General features: G+C 42.7%; 1 protein-coding gene across 2 annotated transcripts in view; it reads left to right on the top strand.

Annotated features, from left to right (window-relative positions):
• Positions 1-19,035, top strand: part of LOC126243961 (putative inorganic phosphate cotransporter) — a 212,832-nt gene that overhangs the window by 164,122 nt on the left and 29,675 nt on the right. For both annotated transcript variants that reach the window (XM_049948201.1, XM_049948202.1), the window contains 2 exons: positions 9,322-9,454; positions 17,250-17,494. In XM_049948201.1, coding sequence (XP_049804158.1) covers positions 9,322-9,454; positions 17,250-17,494 — 378 coding nt within the window. The remainder of the gene's footprint in view (positions 1-9,321; positions 9,455-17,249; positions 17,495-19,035) is intronic.

Raw genomic sequence — 19,035 nt, forward strand, 5'->3', positions numbered from 1 at the left:
CAAGACAGAGATTACTGCTAAAACATCATGCACGAGTTAATAAGAGTGAAAAGCTAAGTGCATTGCACATAACAGAGGTGGGAGGGGAATGGCAAAAAACAGACATGTAAGAGAATAAAAAATGTAGAAAACTAAAATGGAGTGAATAAAGGAGTAGCTATTGCGAAGAAATGCTGAGACTGAAGAAATTAATGTAAATTAACACCAGGCGGGTGGTGAGAACCAAGGACATGTTGTAGCACTAGTTCCCACTTGTGAAGTTATGAGAAACTGGTGCCTGCAGGAAGAATCCAGATGGCGAATGGGGTGAAACAGACACCGAGGTCATGACTGTCATGTTGTAGAGGATGCTCTGTGACAGAATATTGTTTGTTGTGAGTATACACCCTCTTTCTATGCCCATTCATCCTAACTGATAATTTATTGGTAGTCATGCTGATGTAGAAGGCCCAAACAATCTTTACATAACAGTTGGTATATGATATATTTCGTTTCACATGTGGTTCTCCACTTTGATACTATATGTTTTGCCAGTTACAGGGCTGGTATAGGTGGTGGTAAGAGGATGCATAGGGCAAGTCTTGCAGTGGGTACAGTCACAGGGGTAGGAGCCATAGGATAGGGAGATGGATGCAGAAAGAGCATAGGGTCTGACAAGGATATTATGGACATTGGAAGGGTGACAAAAAACTATTCTTGGTGTGGTGGGCAAAATCACAGACAGAATGGTTCTAATTTCAGGGCATGATTTTTGGACGTTGTGGTCTTGTTGAAGTAGATAATTAATACATTCCAGGCCAGGATAATACTGAGCGACAAGTGATTTTCTCCAAAGTTGTTTTTTGGAGGGATCAAACTTCAGAGCACAGCACTTGTCACTCAGCATTCTCCTGGTCTGGAATGTATTAATCAGCTGCTTTGACAAGGCCATGACTTCCTAAAATCATTCTCTGAAATGAGATCCGTTAGGTCTGAGATTTTGCCCACCACACATAGAATAGCTTTCTGTCATCCTTCCAATCTCCACAACAGCCTTGTCAGACCCTATGCTCCTTCTGCACCTGTCTCCCTACCCTATGGCTCCTACCCCTGTGCCTGTCTCTGTGCAAGACTTGCCCTCCTACTACCACCTATACCAGCCCTGTAACTGGCAAAACATATAGTATCAAAGGAAGGGCCATGTGTGAAACAACATGTCATATACCAGCTGTTATGTAAATGCTGTCCAGCCTTTTACATCAGCATAACTACCACCAAATTATCAGTCACGATGAGTGGGTAAAGGCAGAGGATGTACACTGGCAACATACAGTATCCTGTTGCAGAGCATGCTGTACAACATGACAGTTGTGACCTTGGTGCCTGTTTCACCACACTTGCCATCTGGATTCTTCCTGCAGACACCAGTTTCTCAAAAATCGACAGGTGGGAACCAGCCTGGCCTTAATTTACATTAATTTCTTCCATATCAGCATTTCTTCGCTGTAGTTACTCCTTTCTTCACTCCATTTTAGTTTCCTACATCTTTCATTTTCTTACTTGTCTATTTTTCGCTGTCCCCCTCCTATGTACAATGCACTTAGCTTGTCACTCTTATTAATTTACGCATGATGTTTTAGCAGTAATCTCTGTCTTGCATGTTACCCTGTCTTCTGCCTTTAAACTCTCAGGTTTTCAAATCATGTCCAGTGCAGTCCCCAATAATCAGACTTTCCTTCTCATTCTGTCCAGTGAGTTTCCTATGGCCCACAGTTCTGGACGGCTTTTCCAAAATGTATCCCATTTTCTATATCTATCCAGTCCTATTCTTCACTACTCTTCCTTCCCCTTCAACCCTTCTGCCGGAAGAAGGAACCATTGGCTCTGGAAGCTTGTATAATTATAAACCTATTTTATGTCTGTTTTCTGACACCTCTTGGTGAATTACCTCGAAGAAAATGATTTATTGACAAATAGCCAACATGGATTCAGAAAATATCATTATTGTGAAACACAACTAGCTCTTTACTCACACAAAGTAATGAGTGCTATTGACAGGGGTTGTCAAATTGATTCCATATTTTTAGATTTCCAGGAGGGTTTTGACACCATTCCTCATAACTGACTTCTAATCAAATTTCATGCATGTGGGGTATTGTCCCAGCTGCACAACTGGATTTTTTATTCCTTGTCAGGAAGGTCACAATTCATAGTAATTGACAGAAAATCCTTGATTAATACACAAGTAATGCCTGGAATATCCCAAGAAAGTATTGTAGCTCCTCTGCTGTTCCTGATCTACGTAAACTATATAGGAAACAATGTGAGCAGCTCTCTTAAAATTTTTGCAGATGATGCTCTCATTTACTGCCTTGTAAAGTCATCAGATGATCAAAACCTATTTGCAAAATTATGTAGACAAGATATCTCTTTGGTGCGAAAAGTAACAATTGATTCTAAATAATGAAAAGTTGAAGTCATCCACATGAGTTCTAAAAGCAATTTAGTAAATTTTGTTTACACAAATTCTGAAGGCTGTAAATTTAACTAATTAGTTAGGGACTACAGTTATGAATAACTTAAACTAGAATGATCACACAGATAATGTTGTGGGGAAAGCAAACCAAAGACTGTGATTAAGAGACAGAACACTTAGAAAATGCATTGTGTTTACTAAAGAGACTGCTTAAACTACACTTGCCCACCCTCTTCTGGAGTATTGCCATCAGTGTGGATCCGTAAAAGATGGGATTGATGGAGGACATAAAAAAATTCAAGGAAGGGCAACTCATTTTGTATTATCACGAAATAGGGGAGAGAGTATGAACTGAGGTGGTAATCATAAAAACAAAGGCATTTTGTGCTGCGGCAGGGTCTTCTCCTGAACTTTTAATGGCTAACTTTTTCCTCAGAGTGTGAAAACATTTTGTTGGTGCCTACATAGGGAGAAATGATCATCATAATAAAATAAGAGAAATCATAGCTCACACAGAAGGATTTAAGTGTTTGTTTTTCCTGCATTGTTGGAGAGTGGAATGGTACAGAAATAGCGTGAAGGTGGTTTCATGAATCCTCTGCCAGGCATTTCATTCTGAATTGCAGCATAATCATGTAGATATAGATATAAGTTGGCCTCCATAAATTCAACAATAGAATAAAAACATTGCTGGAACATTATATTGATAACATTCTCCATGAGATATTTTTTAGTATTTTGACTGAGTGAGGTAATTTATTATAGAGTTTGCTGCCTATGTGTAGTTATATTGATAACATTCTCCATGAGAGAGTTTTTATTTTTTGACTGAGTGGGGTAATTTATTATAGAGTATGCTGCCTATGTGCCCCACACTGTATTTACTCAGTCTCTGATTTGTCAGATGAATGTTACCATCACCACAGGTAAGATCATCATTCTTGTCATTGTTTGTTTTAAAGAGATGGGTGTTCTTATTTGTAAATGAAACAGTCTATAGGATGCACATGCATGGGACAGATAATATCCTCAGCTCTTTAAAGATTGATTTGGTAGGTGTATATGAGTGATATTCCAACCATCATTTTGAAAATTTCTTTTTGCATGAAAATTTTTTTTGTTGGCCCCCAGAATGGAATTTCATATGAGATGACTGAGTTAATTAGTGCAATGTACACAGTTTTTATGGTAGTGAAGTCACACCTTTGACTGAGAACTCTATAAAGGCATAGCACAGGCTACTCATTTTGTACAGCTCTGTGGGTATTCCACTGTAGCATGTCGTCAATCCAGAGCCTCAGGAATTTAGTCCCACTGACATGTTTGAAAACTTTCTTGTCTATAAGAAATGGCCATATTTATACTGAATGGATCTTTGATGGGGAGAAGATCATATGAGCTGTTTCTGCCACATTGACAGGTTGTTATCATAGAGCCGGTATAGGAGCCTTTCACTGTTGTCAGCAAAGTTGGTTCTCATCTGCTGTGGAGAAATGTTACAAGAGAGGAGGTTTGTATCATTGATGAATAACACAGATATTATTGAGAGTAGATGTTCTCAGATGTTATTAATAAAGGGAAGGAAGATGAGGGGGCCAAAGGTTGTGCTCTGTGGTACTCTTGATGTGACTGATATTATGTTTCAAAAGGTTGTTCTTCAATCATGTGTTGTTGTTTCTACCAAATGCTCTCTGTTTGATAGATATGACTGAAACCATTCATTACAGACTCCTCTTATAATGTAAGCATTTAGTTTGCACTGGAGCAGTGTGTGTGAACAATTAGATTAATTGGCTGTGTCAGATCAATGTAAAGTCTAGAAGCATAGTGTTTATCTTTAAATGGATGTATTATCTGGTCATTAAATGGAAAGAGAGCCCCATTTATGGATTTATTTTTACAAAAGCCAAACAGCTGTGCTGTTCATAGGGCTATTTTCCAGAAAATACATTACTCTCGAGTTGTTGTTGTTGTTGTTGTTGTTGTCATCTTCAGTCCAGAGACTGGTTTGATTCAGTGCTCCATGCTACTTTGTCCTGTGCAAGCTTCTTCATATCAGAATAACAACTGCAACCTACATCCTTCTGAATCTGCTTAGTGTATTCATCTCTTGGTCTACCTCTATGACGTTTACCCTCCACGATTCCCTCTATCACTAAATTGGTGATCTCTTGGTGCCCCAGAGTGTGTCCTACTAACCGGTCCCTTCTTTTAGTCAGATTGTGCCACAATTTCCTCTTCTCCCCAATTCTATTTAGTACCTCCTCATTAGTTATGTGATCTACCCATCTAATCTTCAGCGTTCTTCTGTAGCACCACATTTCAAAAGATTCTATTCTCTTCTTGTCTAAGCTATTTACTGGCCATTGCCCATGGCTACATTCCGTACAAATACTTTCAGGAAAGACTTCCTGACACTTAAAATCTATACTTGATGTTAACAAATTTCTCTTCTTCAGAAAGGCTTTCCTTGCCATAGCCAGTCTACTTTTTATATCCTCTCTACTTTGACCATCATCAGTTATTTTGTTCCCCAAACAGCAAAACTCATCTACTACTTTAAGTATCTCATTTCCTAATCTAATTTTGTAAAGGTGTCAGTACATTATTAAACAGTTAGTATTCACTGCTCAGATTTATTGAAATTCACAATAGACAGTGTGGTATTAACAGCAATTTCTAGTGGAGGCATTGGAATCCCTGAACTGCTGTGCCATAACATAAGACACTATCCATGAAACTAGTACGTATCTCGGTTGTATGAAAAAATTCAACACCAATGCTTTCAAAAGAGCAAATGAGAATTGAATGACAAATAATGCTTTGATGGATAGTCTAAGTGACTGGATAAGAGTGATTTAGTAAACGAGGAGGCTGGGATGGGGAGGAGTGGCGGACAGTGAAGTGTTGCAGTTTAGACGGAGGGTAGGAGAGAAAGTGCGGATGGGGGAGGGGATAAGTAACGGAAAGGAGAAAAATAAAAATAAAAGAAATTAAAAGACTGGGTGTGTTGGTGAAATGACGGCTGTGTCATGCTGGAATGGGAACAGGGAGGGTGCTGGATGGGTGAAGACAGTGACTAACAAAGGTTGAGGCCAGGAGGGTTACGGGAACGTAGGATGTATTGCAGGGAAAATTCCCAACTGCGCAATCCAGAAAAGCTGGTGTTGGTGGGAAGGAGCCATATGGAACAGGCTGTGAAGCAGTTATTAAAATGAGGGATATCATGTTTGGCAGCGTGTTCAGCTACAGGGTAGTCCACTTGTTTCTTGGCCACAGTTTGTCATTGTCCTAGCCAGATCCCAGTCCCACATCCTGTTCCTGCGTTGTTGCTTGGCTCGTGAAATCCCCCCTAATGGCCTTACCATCAAATTACCCATCTCTGGTTACCACACCTCCTTCCACAATGACCTCCACCTGTTCAGATTCCACCAATCATCAGCCCTCACCAACATAGTCCTGCAAAACCATATCAAGCAAGCCCAATCCTCCTTGCAGTACCTTCTCTCCATCCGCAAAATTCTCCTGCTATACAATCCCAAATTCCTGGAACCCATAACACACATTGAAACCCTTGCCCTTCAGGAACTTGAGCAACATGCACAATGCCACCTCAAAAAGCTCTCCATCCAACTCACTTCCTACTTCCTCCTTGAAGTACCGCTGTCCACCACTTCTACAACCACCTCCAAACCTTCCTCACGCTCCCTCATTGCTGACAATCCCTGTCTTGCAGACCTGCTGCATTTACCCCACCCTCCAAAACTCCCTCCCACCACCACATAGAACCCAGGATCTAAACAGACTCACAATACAGTTATGAACCTTTCCTCCAGAAGCCTTAGTCCCACAGAAATATCCTCCTTTCCAAAGGCCTCACCTTTTGCCCCACTCCCAAATTCAACTATGCTCCTTCTCCTGGTCCCTACAGTGGAAACACTTTTTCACTACCAACCCAACCAATCACACTCAACCAAAGACTAATATTAACTTTGCCTAACTCAGTTCACTCCTCCATCCAACCGTGATCCACCCCCACTGCCTCCAAACCATCCCCTGTTAATATTCCAGAATTTATTAATCTCAAACCTTGCCTCAACATCGTTCCCCAAATCCCTCAACATACAAACTAACCTTACATCCACAGAAAGAACCACAGTCCACCATCTAAAAACTGATCCCAACCTTATAATCCTACCTGCTGACAAAGGCTCCACCACCGTTGTTTTGAATCGCAAGGATTACATGGCAGAAGGACTCCATCAGCTGTCAGATACTTCCACCTACAAACCACGCCACAGTGATCCCATTCCAGTAATCCAGCAGGATCTCCAGTCACTACTCAAATCCTTAGGCCCATCCCAGAACCCCTCTCCAGAGTCCATCTCTCTACTTACCCCTACCACTCTCCACACTCCCCCCTTCTACATGATTACTAAAGTCCATAAACCCAACCACCCAGGACACCCCATTGTGGCCGGCTACTGTGCCCCGCCCCCACTGAGAGAATCTCTGCTCTTGTAGATCAACACCTTCAACCGATTACGCGGAACCCATCCTCCCATATAAAAGATACCAACCATTTCTTCAACCGACTCTCCACAGTTCCTGTCCCTTTAACACACGATGCCCTGCTCATCACTATTGATGCCACCTCCCTGTACACTAACATTTATAATGGCCATGGCCTTACTGCTGTCGAACACTACCTTTCCAGATGCCCACAGATTCCAAACCAGCAACTTCCTTCCTAGTCTCCATGACCAACTATATCCTCACCCACAATTACTTCTCCTTTGAAGGCATTACCTACAAACAAATCCATGGTAAGGCTATGGCACTCGCATAGCATTACCCTATGCTAACCTATTCATGGGCCATCTAGAGGAATGCTTCCTAAAAACCCAGAATCCTAAACTCCTCACCTGGTTCGGATTCATTGATGACATCTTTCCTATCTGGGTTGAAGGTGAGGCACCTTATTCACATTCCTCCAGAACCTCAACAACTTCTCCCCCATTTGCTTCACCTGGTCCTACTCAACCCAACAAGCCACCTTCCTAGATGTTGACCTTCACCTCAGAGATGGCTACAACAGTACCTCTGTCCATATCAAACCTACTACCCATCAGCAATGCCTCCACTTCGACAGCTTCCACCCATTCCATACCAAGAAGTCCCCTCCATACAGCCTAGCCACCCATGGCCATCACAGTTGCAGTGATGAGCAGTCCCTCTCTAAATATACCGAGGGTCTCACTGAAGTCTTCACTGACCATAATTATCCTCCCATCCTTGTACAAAAACAAATCTCCTGTGCCTTAACTTTCCAGTCTCCCACCACCTCCAAAAGTCCCACAGTCCGGCCACAGAGTTGCATTCCCCTCGTAACTCAGTACCATCTGGGACTGGAGCAACTGAATTACATTCTCTGCCAGGGTTTTGATTACCTCTCATCATGCCCTGAAATGAGAAATGTCCTGCCCACTATCCTTCCCACCCCTCCTACAGTGGTATTCTGCCGTCCACCGAACCTACACAACATACTCGTCCATCCTTACACAACCCCCAATCCCTTACCTCATGGCTCATACCCCTGTAATAGACCTAGATGCAAGACCTGTCCCATACATCCTCCTACCGCCACCTACTCCAGTCCGGTCACTAACATCACCTATCCCATCAAAGGCAGGGCTACCTGTGAAACCAGTCATGTGATTTACAATCTAAGCTGCAACCTCTGTGCTGCATTCTATGTAGGCATGACAACCAACAAGCTGTCTGTCCGCATGAATGGCCACCGACAAACGGTGGCCAAAAAACAACTGGACCACCCTGTAGCTGAACACGCTGCCAAACATGATACCCCTCATCCTAATGACTGCTTCACAGCCTGTGCCATATGGAGCCTTCCCACCAACACCAGCTTTTCTGAATTGCACAGGTGGGAACTTTCCCTGCAATTCATCCTATGTTCCCGTAACCCTCCTGGCCTCAACCTTCGTTTGTCACTAGCCTCATCCATCCAGCCCCCTCCCTGTTCCCATTCCAGCACTACACAGCCATTATTTCACCACCACACCCAATCTTTTAATTTCTTTTATTTTTCTCCTGTCTGCTACTTACTCCCTCCCCCCTCTGCACCTTCTCTCCTGCCTTCCGTCTAAACTGCAACACTTCACTGTCCACAACTCCCACCATACTATCCCTCCCCCTCCCCACCTCAGCCTCCTCCTTACCCCCAACCAGTCGCCAATCCCATGTGTGTGTGTGTGTGTGTGTGTGTGTGTGTGTGTAGGCCTTAATGGCCGAAAGCTTTAATTGTGTGAATCTTTTTATTGTGCCTATCGCGACTCAGTATCTCCGCTATATGGTGAACAGCAACTTTCCTTCTCTGGTATTGTTAAATCACTGTATCATTAATTCAATAGCTATTCATGCTCACTTCTTAGCCTATAATGTGCACATAGTACAATAAAAATCTATGATTATCAGTTATGTGGTTAGACAGTGTCTAAGACAGATACAAAAATTTTTATGTACTTTCATTTTCTTTTAAGTCTTCATGGAGAAATCTCTGATTGCAGGAAATTTCAGCTAGCAAACTTTTATTGCTGACTGTTGTTGTCATTTCTCAAATGGATGCTCCAGTTGGCATCATTCCAAGCTGACAGTTTTTTCTTCCATGAGTTAACTTTAACTTAGTTTTCTAAAATTATCTGTGTGTGTGTGTGTGGTTTTTTCTAGAATAATTATTGTCCAGTTTGCATAAGCTGTTAGAATTATCTCATTGTTATATAACTATAATTAATTGTGACATGTTTATGATACAGTCATTGTACAAAATAGATTGTTCTGGGTTTCAGAATGGGTTGCTCTCTGCATTACCATACTTGGTGATGTGGCTGTTGAGTTTTGTTATGAGCCCTGTCTCATTCTGGTTGCAGAGGAGAGAAATTATAAGTCTGACAGCATCCAGGAAACTTTTCAATTCTATAGGTAATTTTTCAGTATAATTATTTTTAGTCTTAATCAGATGAAAATGTTGCTTCCTTTTTCCAATGAAAGAATTGTCAGTGGGGGTACAAGAGAAGCTAAACTGTTTAAACTGTTAAAAGCAGATATAAGAAACGCTGATTTTTTTCATCTTACTTGATGTGTATGTAACTTTTGTAACAAGATTGAACAATGGAAAATCCAGGATGGATTGTAACAGTATTATGAAAAGGATAAATGCTCCACACCATGTAATAGATATGCTGAGTTGCAGATAAGGACAACACAAAGACTGTCACAAAATCCTATCCGCATTCCTCCAGAACCTCAACACCATCTCCCCCATTCACTTCACAGGGTCCTACTCAACCCAACAAACCACCCTCCTCGATGTTGACCGCCACCTCAAAGATGGCTGCATCAGTACCTCTGATCATATCAAACCTACTGACCACCAGCAATACCTCCACTTCGACAGGTGCCACTGATTCCATATCAAGAAGTCCCTTCCATACAGCCTAGCCATCTGTGGCCGTCACATCCCCAGTCACAAGCAGTCCCTCTCGAAATATACCAGGGATCTCACTGAGGCCTTTATAGACTGTAATTACCCTCCCAACCTTGCACAAAAACAGATTTCCCATGCCTTATCTTTGCAGTCACCCTCCAAAGCCTCACAGTCTGGCCACAGAGGAGCATTCCCCTCATGGCTCAGTATCACATAGGACTGGATCAACTGAATTACATTCTCCATCAGGGTTTCAACTACCTTTCATTGTGCCCTGAAATGAGAGATGTCCTAGCCACTATCCTCCCTACCGCTCCCACTGTGGTATTCCGCTGCCCACTGAACCTACACAATATCCTCGATCATCCCTACACAACCCCTGCCCCCAACCGCTTGCCTCCTGGCTCATATCCATGTAATAGACCTAGATGCAAGACCCATCTTCCCACCACCACCTACTCTAGTCCAGTCACATACATCACCTATCCCATCAAATAAAAGACTTTGTGAGAAATCAGTCATGTAATTTACAAACTAAGCTTCAACCACTGTGCTGCATTCATCGTGGGCATGACAGCCAACAAGTTGTCTGCCTGTATGATGGCCATCAACAAACTGTGGCCAAGAAACAACTGGATATATCCTCTGTTCCCAGAACCCTCCTGGCCTCAACCTTCCCTGTTTGCATTCCAGTACTACATAGTCCTCCGCCATAGCTGAGTGGACAGCGCACCGGCTTGTCATGCCGAGGGGGCCCAGGTCCGATTCCCAGCTAGGTTCTAGATTTTCTCTGCTTAAGGACTGGGTGTTTGTTTCATCTTCATCATCATCATCATTTCATCCTCATGGACACACAAGTCGCCGATATGGCGTCACCTCAAAAGACTTACACCAGGCAATCAGGTCTACCCGCTGGGGGCCCTCACCACACAACATTTCATTTCATTTCAGTTCTACATAACCCTCTTTTCCACCAGCACACCCAGTCTTTTTACTTCTCTCTTTTTCCATTACCCCCCTCTCTCTCCTGCCCTCTGTCTAACCTCCTGACTGCACCTGGCTGCCCTACCCTCTCTCCATCTAATCCCTGAACACTCCCACTTGCAGTAATTTACCGTCCCCCATCCCTACCCTGCTATCCCTCCCCCTCCCTACCCTAGTCTCCTCCTTACCTCCACCCAGTTGCCTCTCCCATCATGTGCTGCTGCTTGTAGTCTGGCTTCAGCTGCCAGTGACTGTGGTCATGTGTGCATGAGTTGCATTTGTGTGTGTGTGTGTGTGTGTCTGTTGTCTATTTTTGACAAAGACCTTGTTGGTCAAAAGCTCATTTTGTGACCCTTTTTTTTTTTTTTTTTTTTTAATGCCTGTCTGCGACTATGCATCTCCGCTATATGATGAGTGGTGAGTATGACAAGATAATGAATGTGCAGAAAGTAATTGATATTACAGGCACCCCAGGTGATAGAATGCAATACATTCCCCAGAAAAAGTACCAAAAAGAGCCCATATTGTGCTGAATGCTGAAATTGCTGATCTCTTTTATTTTTATGTAACTGATGTTGGTACCAGATTGTAATCCCCAGAGGTTACTCAGGGAAAATCAGACCCATGAAAGACATCTCTTTTGCTTTATTTGTGGATTGTTTGTCCCTGAAAGCCACCAAGACTGGCACACGAGAAAATGGTTTTTCACCAGAACAGTGCTCCAGCCAACATTCATTTATTGAGCAGTCACAATGGTGAAAATAGCTAGAATTCAAATCAGTGCTATCTTATTTGCTTTATTCAACCCTACACTTAACTTGAAAAGTTGGTCTTGGCAGGAAGAAACTTTCAACAAACAAGGAACTGATTAGCTCCATACTGGGGTACTTCCCAGAATATGACAGAACCTATTTCTTGTATGAAACGAAGAAAAAATTTGGTATCTCACTGGGTTATATGTACTGAATAAATTAAAATTTGTGAACTACTCCTTTGGACTTTCTTAGCCAGGTTTGCCATGTGTGTGTGTGTGTGTGTGTGTGTGTGTGTGTGTTTGTAGAGAGAGAGTGGGGGGGGGGGGAGGGGGGCCTTGTATAACCAAGCCAGATCAACTTTTGAATTGTCTAGACTCCAATCAGTCCATCTTTCTTGTAGATTGGAAGAAATATTTTGTAAGCATCAACTTGTAACACAATACTTCATAGCTGGAAGAGCACTCAACACAATTTAGCTCTGGAGTTTCTGTCTGTGTGCAAGCAGTGATTTGTACAGAGCTTTCTTTGCAAGAGGATATATGTATTACAGCTGATACAAACAGGAGATCTGCTTCTACTATGCTGCAATATCACCAAGGGCAAGCACTAAAAGTGTTGCACTGTTATGCTATATACGAGATGCATTCAAGTTCTAAGGCCTCCGTTTTTTTTTTTTCTCTGGACTGGAAAGAGATAGAAACATACGCATTGTTTTAAAATGAGGCTGCGTTCATTGTCAATACATCCCAGAGATGGCAGCACCGTACGGCAGATGGAATTTTACCACCAGCGGCGAGAATGAGAACTGTTTTAAATACTTAAAATGGCGACGTTTCCCTTACTTGAACAGCGTGCAATCATTCGTTTTCTGAATTTGCGTGGTGTGAAACCAATTGAAATTCATCGACAGTTGTAGGAGACATGTGGTGATGGAGTTATGGATGTGTCGAAAGTGCGTTCATGGGTGCGACAGTTTAATGAAGGCAGAACATCGTGTGACAACAAACCGAAACAACCTCGGGCTCGCACAAGCCGGTCTGACGACATGATCGAGAAAGTGGAGAGAATTGTTTTGGGGGATTGCCGAATGACTGTTGAACAGATCGCCTCCAGAGTTAGCATTTCTGTGGGTTCTGTGCACACAATCCTGCATGATGACCTGAAAATGTGAAAAGTGTCATCCAGGTGGGTGCCACGAATGCTGACGGATGACCACATGGCTGCCCGTGTGGCATGTTGCCAAGCAATGTTGACGCGCAACGACAGCATGAATGGGACTTTCTTTTCGTCGGTTGTGACAATGGATGAGACGTGGATGCCATTTTTCAATCCAGAAACAAAGCGCCAGTCAGCTCAATGGAAGCACACAGATTCACCACCACCAAAAAAATTTCGGGTAACCGCCATTGCTGAAAAAATGATGGCGTCCATGTTCTGGGACAGCAAGGGTGTAATCCTTACCCATTGCATCCCAAAGGGCACTACGGTAACAGGTACATCCTATGAAAATGTTTTGAAGAACAAATTCCCTCCTGCACTGCAACAAAAACGTCCGGGAAGGGCTGCGCGTGTGCTGTTTCACCAAGACAACGCACCTGCACATCGAGCTATTGTTACGCAACAGTTTCTTCGTGATAACAACTTTGAAGTGATTCCTCATGCTCCCTACTCACCTGACCTGGCTCCTAGTGACTTTTGGCTTTTTCCAACAATGGAAGACACTCTCCGTGGCCGCACATTCACCAGCCGTGCTGCTATTGCCTCAGCGATTTTCCAGTGGTCAAAACAGACTCCTAAAGAAGCCTTCGCTGCTGCCATGGAATCATGGCGTCAGTGTTGTGAAAAATGTGTACATCTGCAGGGCGATTACCTCGAGAAGTAACGCCAGTTTCATTGATTTCGGGTGAGTAGTTAATTAGAAAAAAAATCGGAGGCCTTAGAACTTGAATGCACCTCGTACTTCTATTGTTGCTGAAAATGATACTGTGGGGAACAAGCCAAAGCTGGACATCAGTAACTTGACATTGATCAGTACTATAAAGGATGACGTCTCTAAATACAATGACTTCTCACTTATTTTTTTTATCTGAAATTTTTAAGTTATGAGTGAACAATGAAACAAAAGTTACTGAAACTTGTCCCATAAAGCAGTAATTTTTTTATCATAATGACCAGTATGTTGATTAATAGCAATAAAGGTAAATTCTGGATACAACAGTACATAGTAGATTGATATGTGGCACATAAACACATGTAACAGAAAGCAATGTTCATTAGCTTTCAAGCTTTTACTTCTTTCCTAATAGAAATTACACACATTCAGGCACAAAACCTCATGGACAACTAAACACGCACTACTATGCCCACGCGACACTGAGTATTGATTTTTAATTATTGAGGACAGTTTTCTGAGCTAATAGATTTTGAGAGGGGGTAGGGAAGGATGCATGATATCTTTCTTTATTTCTTATATGCCTACCCCTTCAGAATTTCTTTCTATTATTGTGCAGCCTGTGAGTCATCTGTCTGTCCCACTCCTATCTTGCACAAGCCCACTACCCCTTCCTTACCTCATGCATCCTTCCCTACCCCCTCCACACATCTGTTGCCCAAAATAATCATTCTCAATAAACAAAAATCAGTAATCAATGTTGCTCTGGTAGTGCGCATTTCAGTGTCTATTTGGTTGTGTATGTGAATATGTGTAATTTCCATGAGAAAAATATCGAAAGCTTGAAAGCTAGTGATCCATTGTTATGGGATTTACTCAACATTATGAATGAATGAATGAGTTGTTCTTACTTTGAACAACAACTGCTGTTGAAACTAACTGATTTTTTTTTAGTCCTAAAAGACATACCAAATTATTTTACTTTGGAACACAAAAGATGACTATTTTAAACTTAAATAACAAACTGCAACATCAAAACCAAGCTATTAGTTCTCTCTCAATAAAACATTTTGGCATAATAAAGTAAAAATAACAGGATGGATCATAAACTGTAGAAGTATAATCAAATACAGTTCATTCATTTTATCATTTTCCATAGGCTGATCACGAAAGTACTGGAGTTCTAACAGTGAAGTGCTCATAAGTAAATTATGGGGACACACAAGTAATGTTTCCCAAGTTATACTGTAAATGCAACATATATGCATTACATATTTGTATAGCTTGTTTTTGTTCCAGTTGTTCATACAGTAGAGGAGCGTGTTGTACCTTGAGGATAGTGTACCCTGGAACACACAATATTTCCTAGTCAGTGTTTCAATCTAGTGGTTGAGTTTGGAATTAAATGAAGGAACATGCATTGTAGATTGTCATAAACTGTTTGTAGCATTTTCTGCTGTTTCTGTTATTGTGAAATACGAGGTTGTGTTTTGTGCAGTGTCAGTAAATACCATGTTATGAGTTCTACATATTTAAATGCTGTATAATACACTCCTGGAAATTGAAATAAGAACACCGTGAATTCATTGTCCCAGGAAGGGGAAACTTTATTGACACATTCCTGGGGTCAGATACATCACATGATCACACTGACAGAACCACAGGCACATAGACACAGGCAACAGAGCATGCACAATGTCGGCACTAGTACAGTGTATATCCACCTTTCGCAGCAATGCAGGCTGCTATTCTCCCATGGAGACGATCGTAGAGATGCTGGATGTAGTCCTGTGGAACGGCTTGCCATGCCATTTCCACCTGGCGCCTCAGTTGGACCAGCGTTCGGGCTGGACGTGCAGACCGCGTGAGACGTCGCTTCATCCAATCCCAAACATGCTCAATGGGGGACAGATCCGGAGATCTTGCTGGCCATGGTAGTTGACTTACACCTTCTAGAGCACGTTGGGTGGCACGGGATACATGCGGACGTGCATTGTCCTGTTGGAACAGCAAGTTCCCTTGCCGGTCTAGGAATGGTAGAACGATGGGTTCGATGACGGTTTGGATGTACCGTGCACTATTCAGTGTCCCCTCGACAATCACCAGTGGTGTACGGCCAGTGTAGGAGATCGCTCCCCACACCATGATGCCGGGTGTTGGCCCTGTGTGCCTCGGTCGTATGCAGTCCTGATTGTGGCGCTCACCTGCACGGCGCCAAACACGCATACGACCATCATTGGCACCAGGGCAGAAGCAACTCTCATCACTGAAGACGACACGTCTCCATTCGTCCCTCCATTCATGCCTGTCGCGACACCACTGGAGGCGGGCTGCACGATGTTGGGGCGTGAGCGGAAGATGGCCTAACGGTGTGCGGGACTGTAGCCCAGCTTCATGGAGACGGTTGCGAATGGTCCTCGCCGATACCCCAGGAGCAACAGTGTTCCTAATTTGCTGGGAAGTGGCGGTGCGGTCCCCTACGGCACTGCATAGGATCCTACAGTCTTGGCGTGCATCCGTGTGTCGCTGCGGTCCGGTCCCAGGTCGACGGGCACGTGCACCTTCCGCCGACCACTGGCGACAACATCAATGTACTGTGGAGACGTCACGCCCCACGTGTTGAGCAATTCGGCGGTACATCCACCTCGCCTCCCGCATGCCCACTATACGCCCTCGCTCAAAGTCCGTCAACTGCACATACGGTTCACGTCCACGCTGTCGCGGCATGCTACCAGTGTTAAAGACTGCGATGGAGCTCCGTATGCCACGGCAAACTGGCTGACACTGACGGCGGCGGTGCACAAATGCTGCGCAGCTAGCGCCATTCGACGGCCAACACCGCGGTTCCTGGTGTGTCCGCTGTGCCGTGCGTGTGATCATTGCTTGTACAGCCCTCTCGCAGTGTCCGGAGCAAGTATGGTGGGTCTGACACACCGGTGTCAATGTGTTCTTTTTTCCATTTCCAGGAGTGTATGTTTATGTTGTTTTGAGGTTACTGATAACTCTTCCATTACAGAGTTTTATGGCAAGTAAATTACTATATATTTTAAAACTAGCTACTTAATGTGTGGACATTTAAGTTGTATTTTGTCAGTCATGTACTATCTAGCACCTAGAAATGGATTTTTTAAAAATTTTTTTAAGTATGATGTTTGCAAATGAACAGAGTTCTTTTAATGTCCTAACAATTTTACTGCCTCAAAAATGGAAATTTGCATTAGTTGCCAATAATTCCTATTTCAAAATTTTAGGTTCTGACTGGTTTTTGATAATATTTTGTCTTATATTACTGGTATGGGTAATTGAGAAATAATGTAACACACAGACTATTATAGACTCTAATGACAAGATTTTTCTTGGCTGCAACACTTTTAAATCTGAGCAGAATATTTGTTCCTTGGTACATGACCATATTGTACCTTGGAACTGTCTTTCACATTTGGAGGTATCTTACTTTTCTGGAGCAATATCTGTAATTTTAGAAAAAGACTGCAGCACACAGAAAGTGAATGCTATCTTTTCAGAATGCAGAATGGAATAACTAAATATATTACACTTCTATTACAAAAGAGGCAAAAGACTAAAAAGTGTTTCAAGGTGTAACACTGTGTCCTACCAAAAGGGAGAAAGTGTGTAATGAAAACAACATTTTTTTTACAGCTCATTATGGTCCTGCTGCAGCACTTATTGGCGTAGCATTAGCCCCTGTGGACAACCCAGACTTGGTGGTTGCACTTCTCACAATTGCTGTTGGTCTCAATGCTGGAACGTTTGTAGGCTTCCAAATAAACCATGTGGATCTTTCTCCAAATTTTGCTGGAACTCTGATGGGAATAACCAATGGGCTTGGAAACATCATGTCTATTGTAGGCCCACTTGTGGTTGGAGTCATTCTTGGCACTGAGGTAAGTAGTTGATTTATTACAGCAGCAATATGGCTAAGTTTTTGGATAATTTGAGTTGAAATTAGTTATAAAGGACACACTGAAAGCTTACAAATGTTTGTGGATTTTACCATGAACCTACAGAAATACATAAGTTAAGCTGCTTGTTTGTAATGATTATCTAAATAATGAAGTGATATAAACTTAGTATATATACATAAAAGAGGAGCAGGATTCAACAAGAAGCAATTTTTGCATTTTATTCTTCGTGGTTTAGTGGCAGGTTGCTGAATTTAAGTGTATTTGTGCAATGTCTGTAAGTAAGAAGTGTTCATAGAGTCCAAAAATTTATGTCTGACCAGATTGTGGCAAAAATTCCCAGTGACATATTCAGCGAACACTGGCTAAACACATGCAACCTCACTTGTACTTTTACATCTTGTATGTGAGAGATGGCAGAGCACATGACAAGAAGTACACCAAGGAAAGAAAAATATGACATCACATGCAGAAAAAGTCATGAAAACCTTATTAGATCTTATTACTCAAAGGCAGAGTCTTAATGAAGATTGTTATACTTCACTACTGAACAATGTGTAGCATGCTGTTCAGGTTGAGCATCTACATTTACGTTAGATGGCACAGACAAATTAAAGTTCCTCTGACCACATTCCATGTGTTCTGTGTGTGTTTCACACTGTGTAATTGACACAGCGAACCATAAGGAGCAGAATGGTTCAATACTCATCTCAGGAACAAGCCAAGATGGTGTTTGTGTATTGCCAAACGATGGAAATGGTTGAGACACAGCATACCCTGTAGAACACACTCCTCCAAATCTGGTGCATGTGCAGCACACCAACTCCCTGCATGTTCATCTGTCTGAAAGGACCCATTGAAAATCCAGGATGGAATGTAACAGTATTATAAAAAGGATAGCTGCTACTCATCATATAGCAGAAATGCACAGCAAAAAGACTGTCAGAAAGCTAACTTTTGATGAAGAAGGCTTTTGTCAAAAATGGACAACAAACACACACACACATGCAACTGCAACTCACTCACACTCCTGTTAACTAGTCTGGGTATTTTGACATTGGCCTCTCAATATACACTCCTGGAAATTGAAATAAGAACACCGTGAATTCATTGTCCCAGGAAGGGGAAACTTTATTGACACATTCCTGGGGTCAGATACATCACATGATCACACTGACAGAACCACAGGCACATAGACACAGGCAACAGAGCATGCACAATGTCGGCACTAGTACAGTGTATATCCACCTTTCGCAGCAATGCAGGCTGCTATTCTCCCATGGAGACGATCGTAGAGATGCTGGATGTAGTCCTGTGGAACGGCTTGCCATGCCATTTCCACCTGGCGCCTCAGTTGGACCAGCGTTCGTACTGGACGTGCAGACCGCGTGAGACGACGCTTCATCCAGTCCCAAACATGCTCAATGGGGGACAGATCCGGAGATCTTGCTGGCCAGGGTAGTTGACTTACACCTTCTAGAGCACGTTGGGTGGCACGGGATACATGCGGACGTGCATTGTCC

The sequence above is a fragment of the Schistocerca nitens genome, chromosome 1 (assembly GCF_023898315.1).
Source record: "Schistocerca nitens isolate TAMUIC-IGC-003100 chromosome 1, iqSchNite1.1, whole genome shotgun sequence".
NCBI lineage: Eukaryota > Metazoa > Arthropoda > Insecta > Orthoptera > Acrididae > Schistocerca > Schistocerca nitens.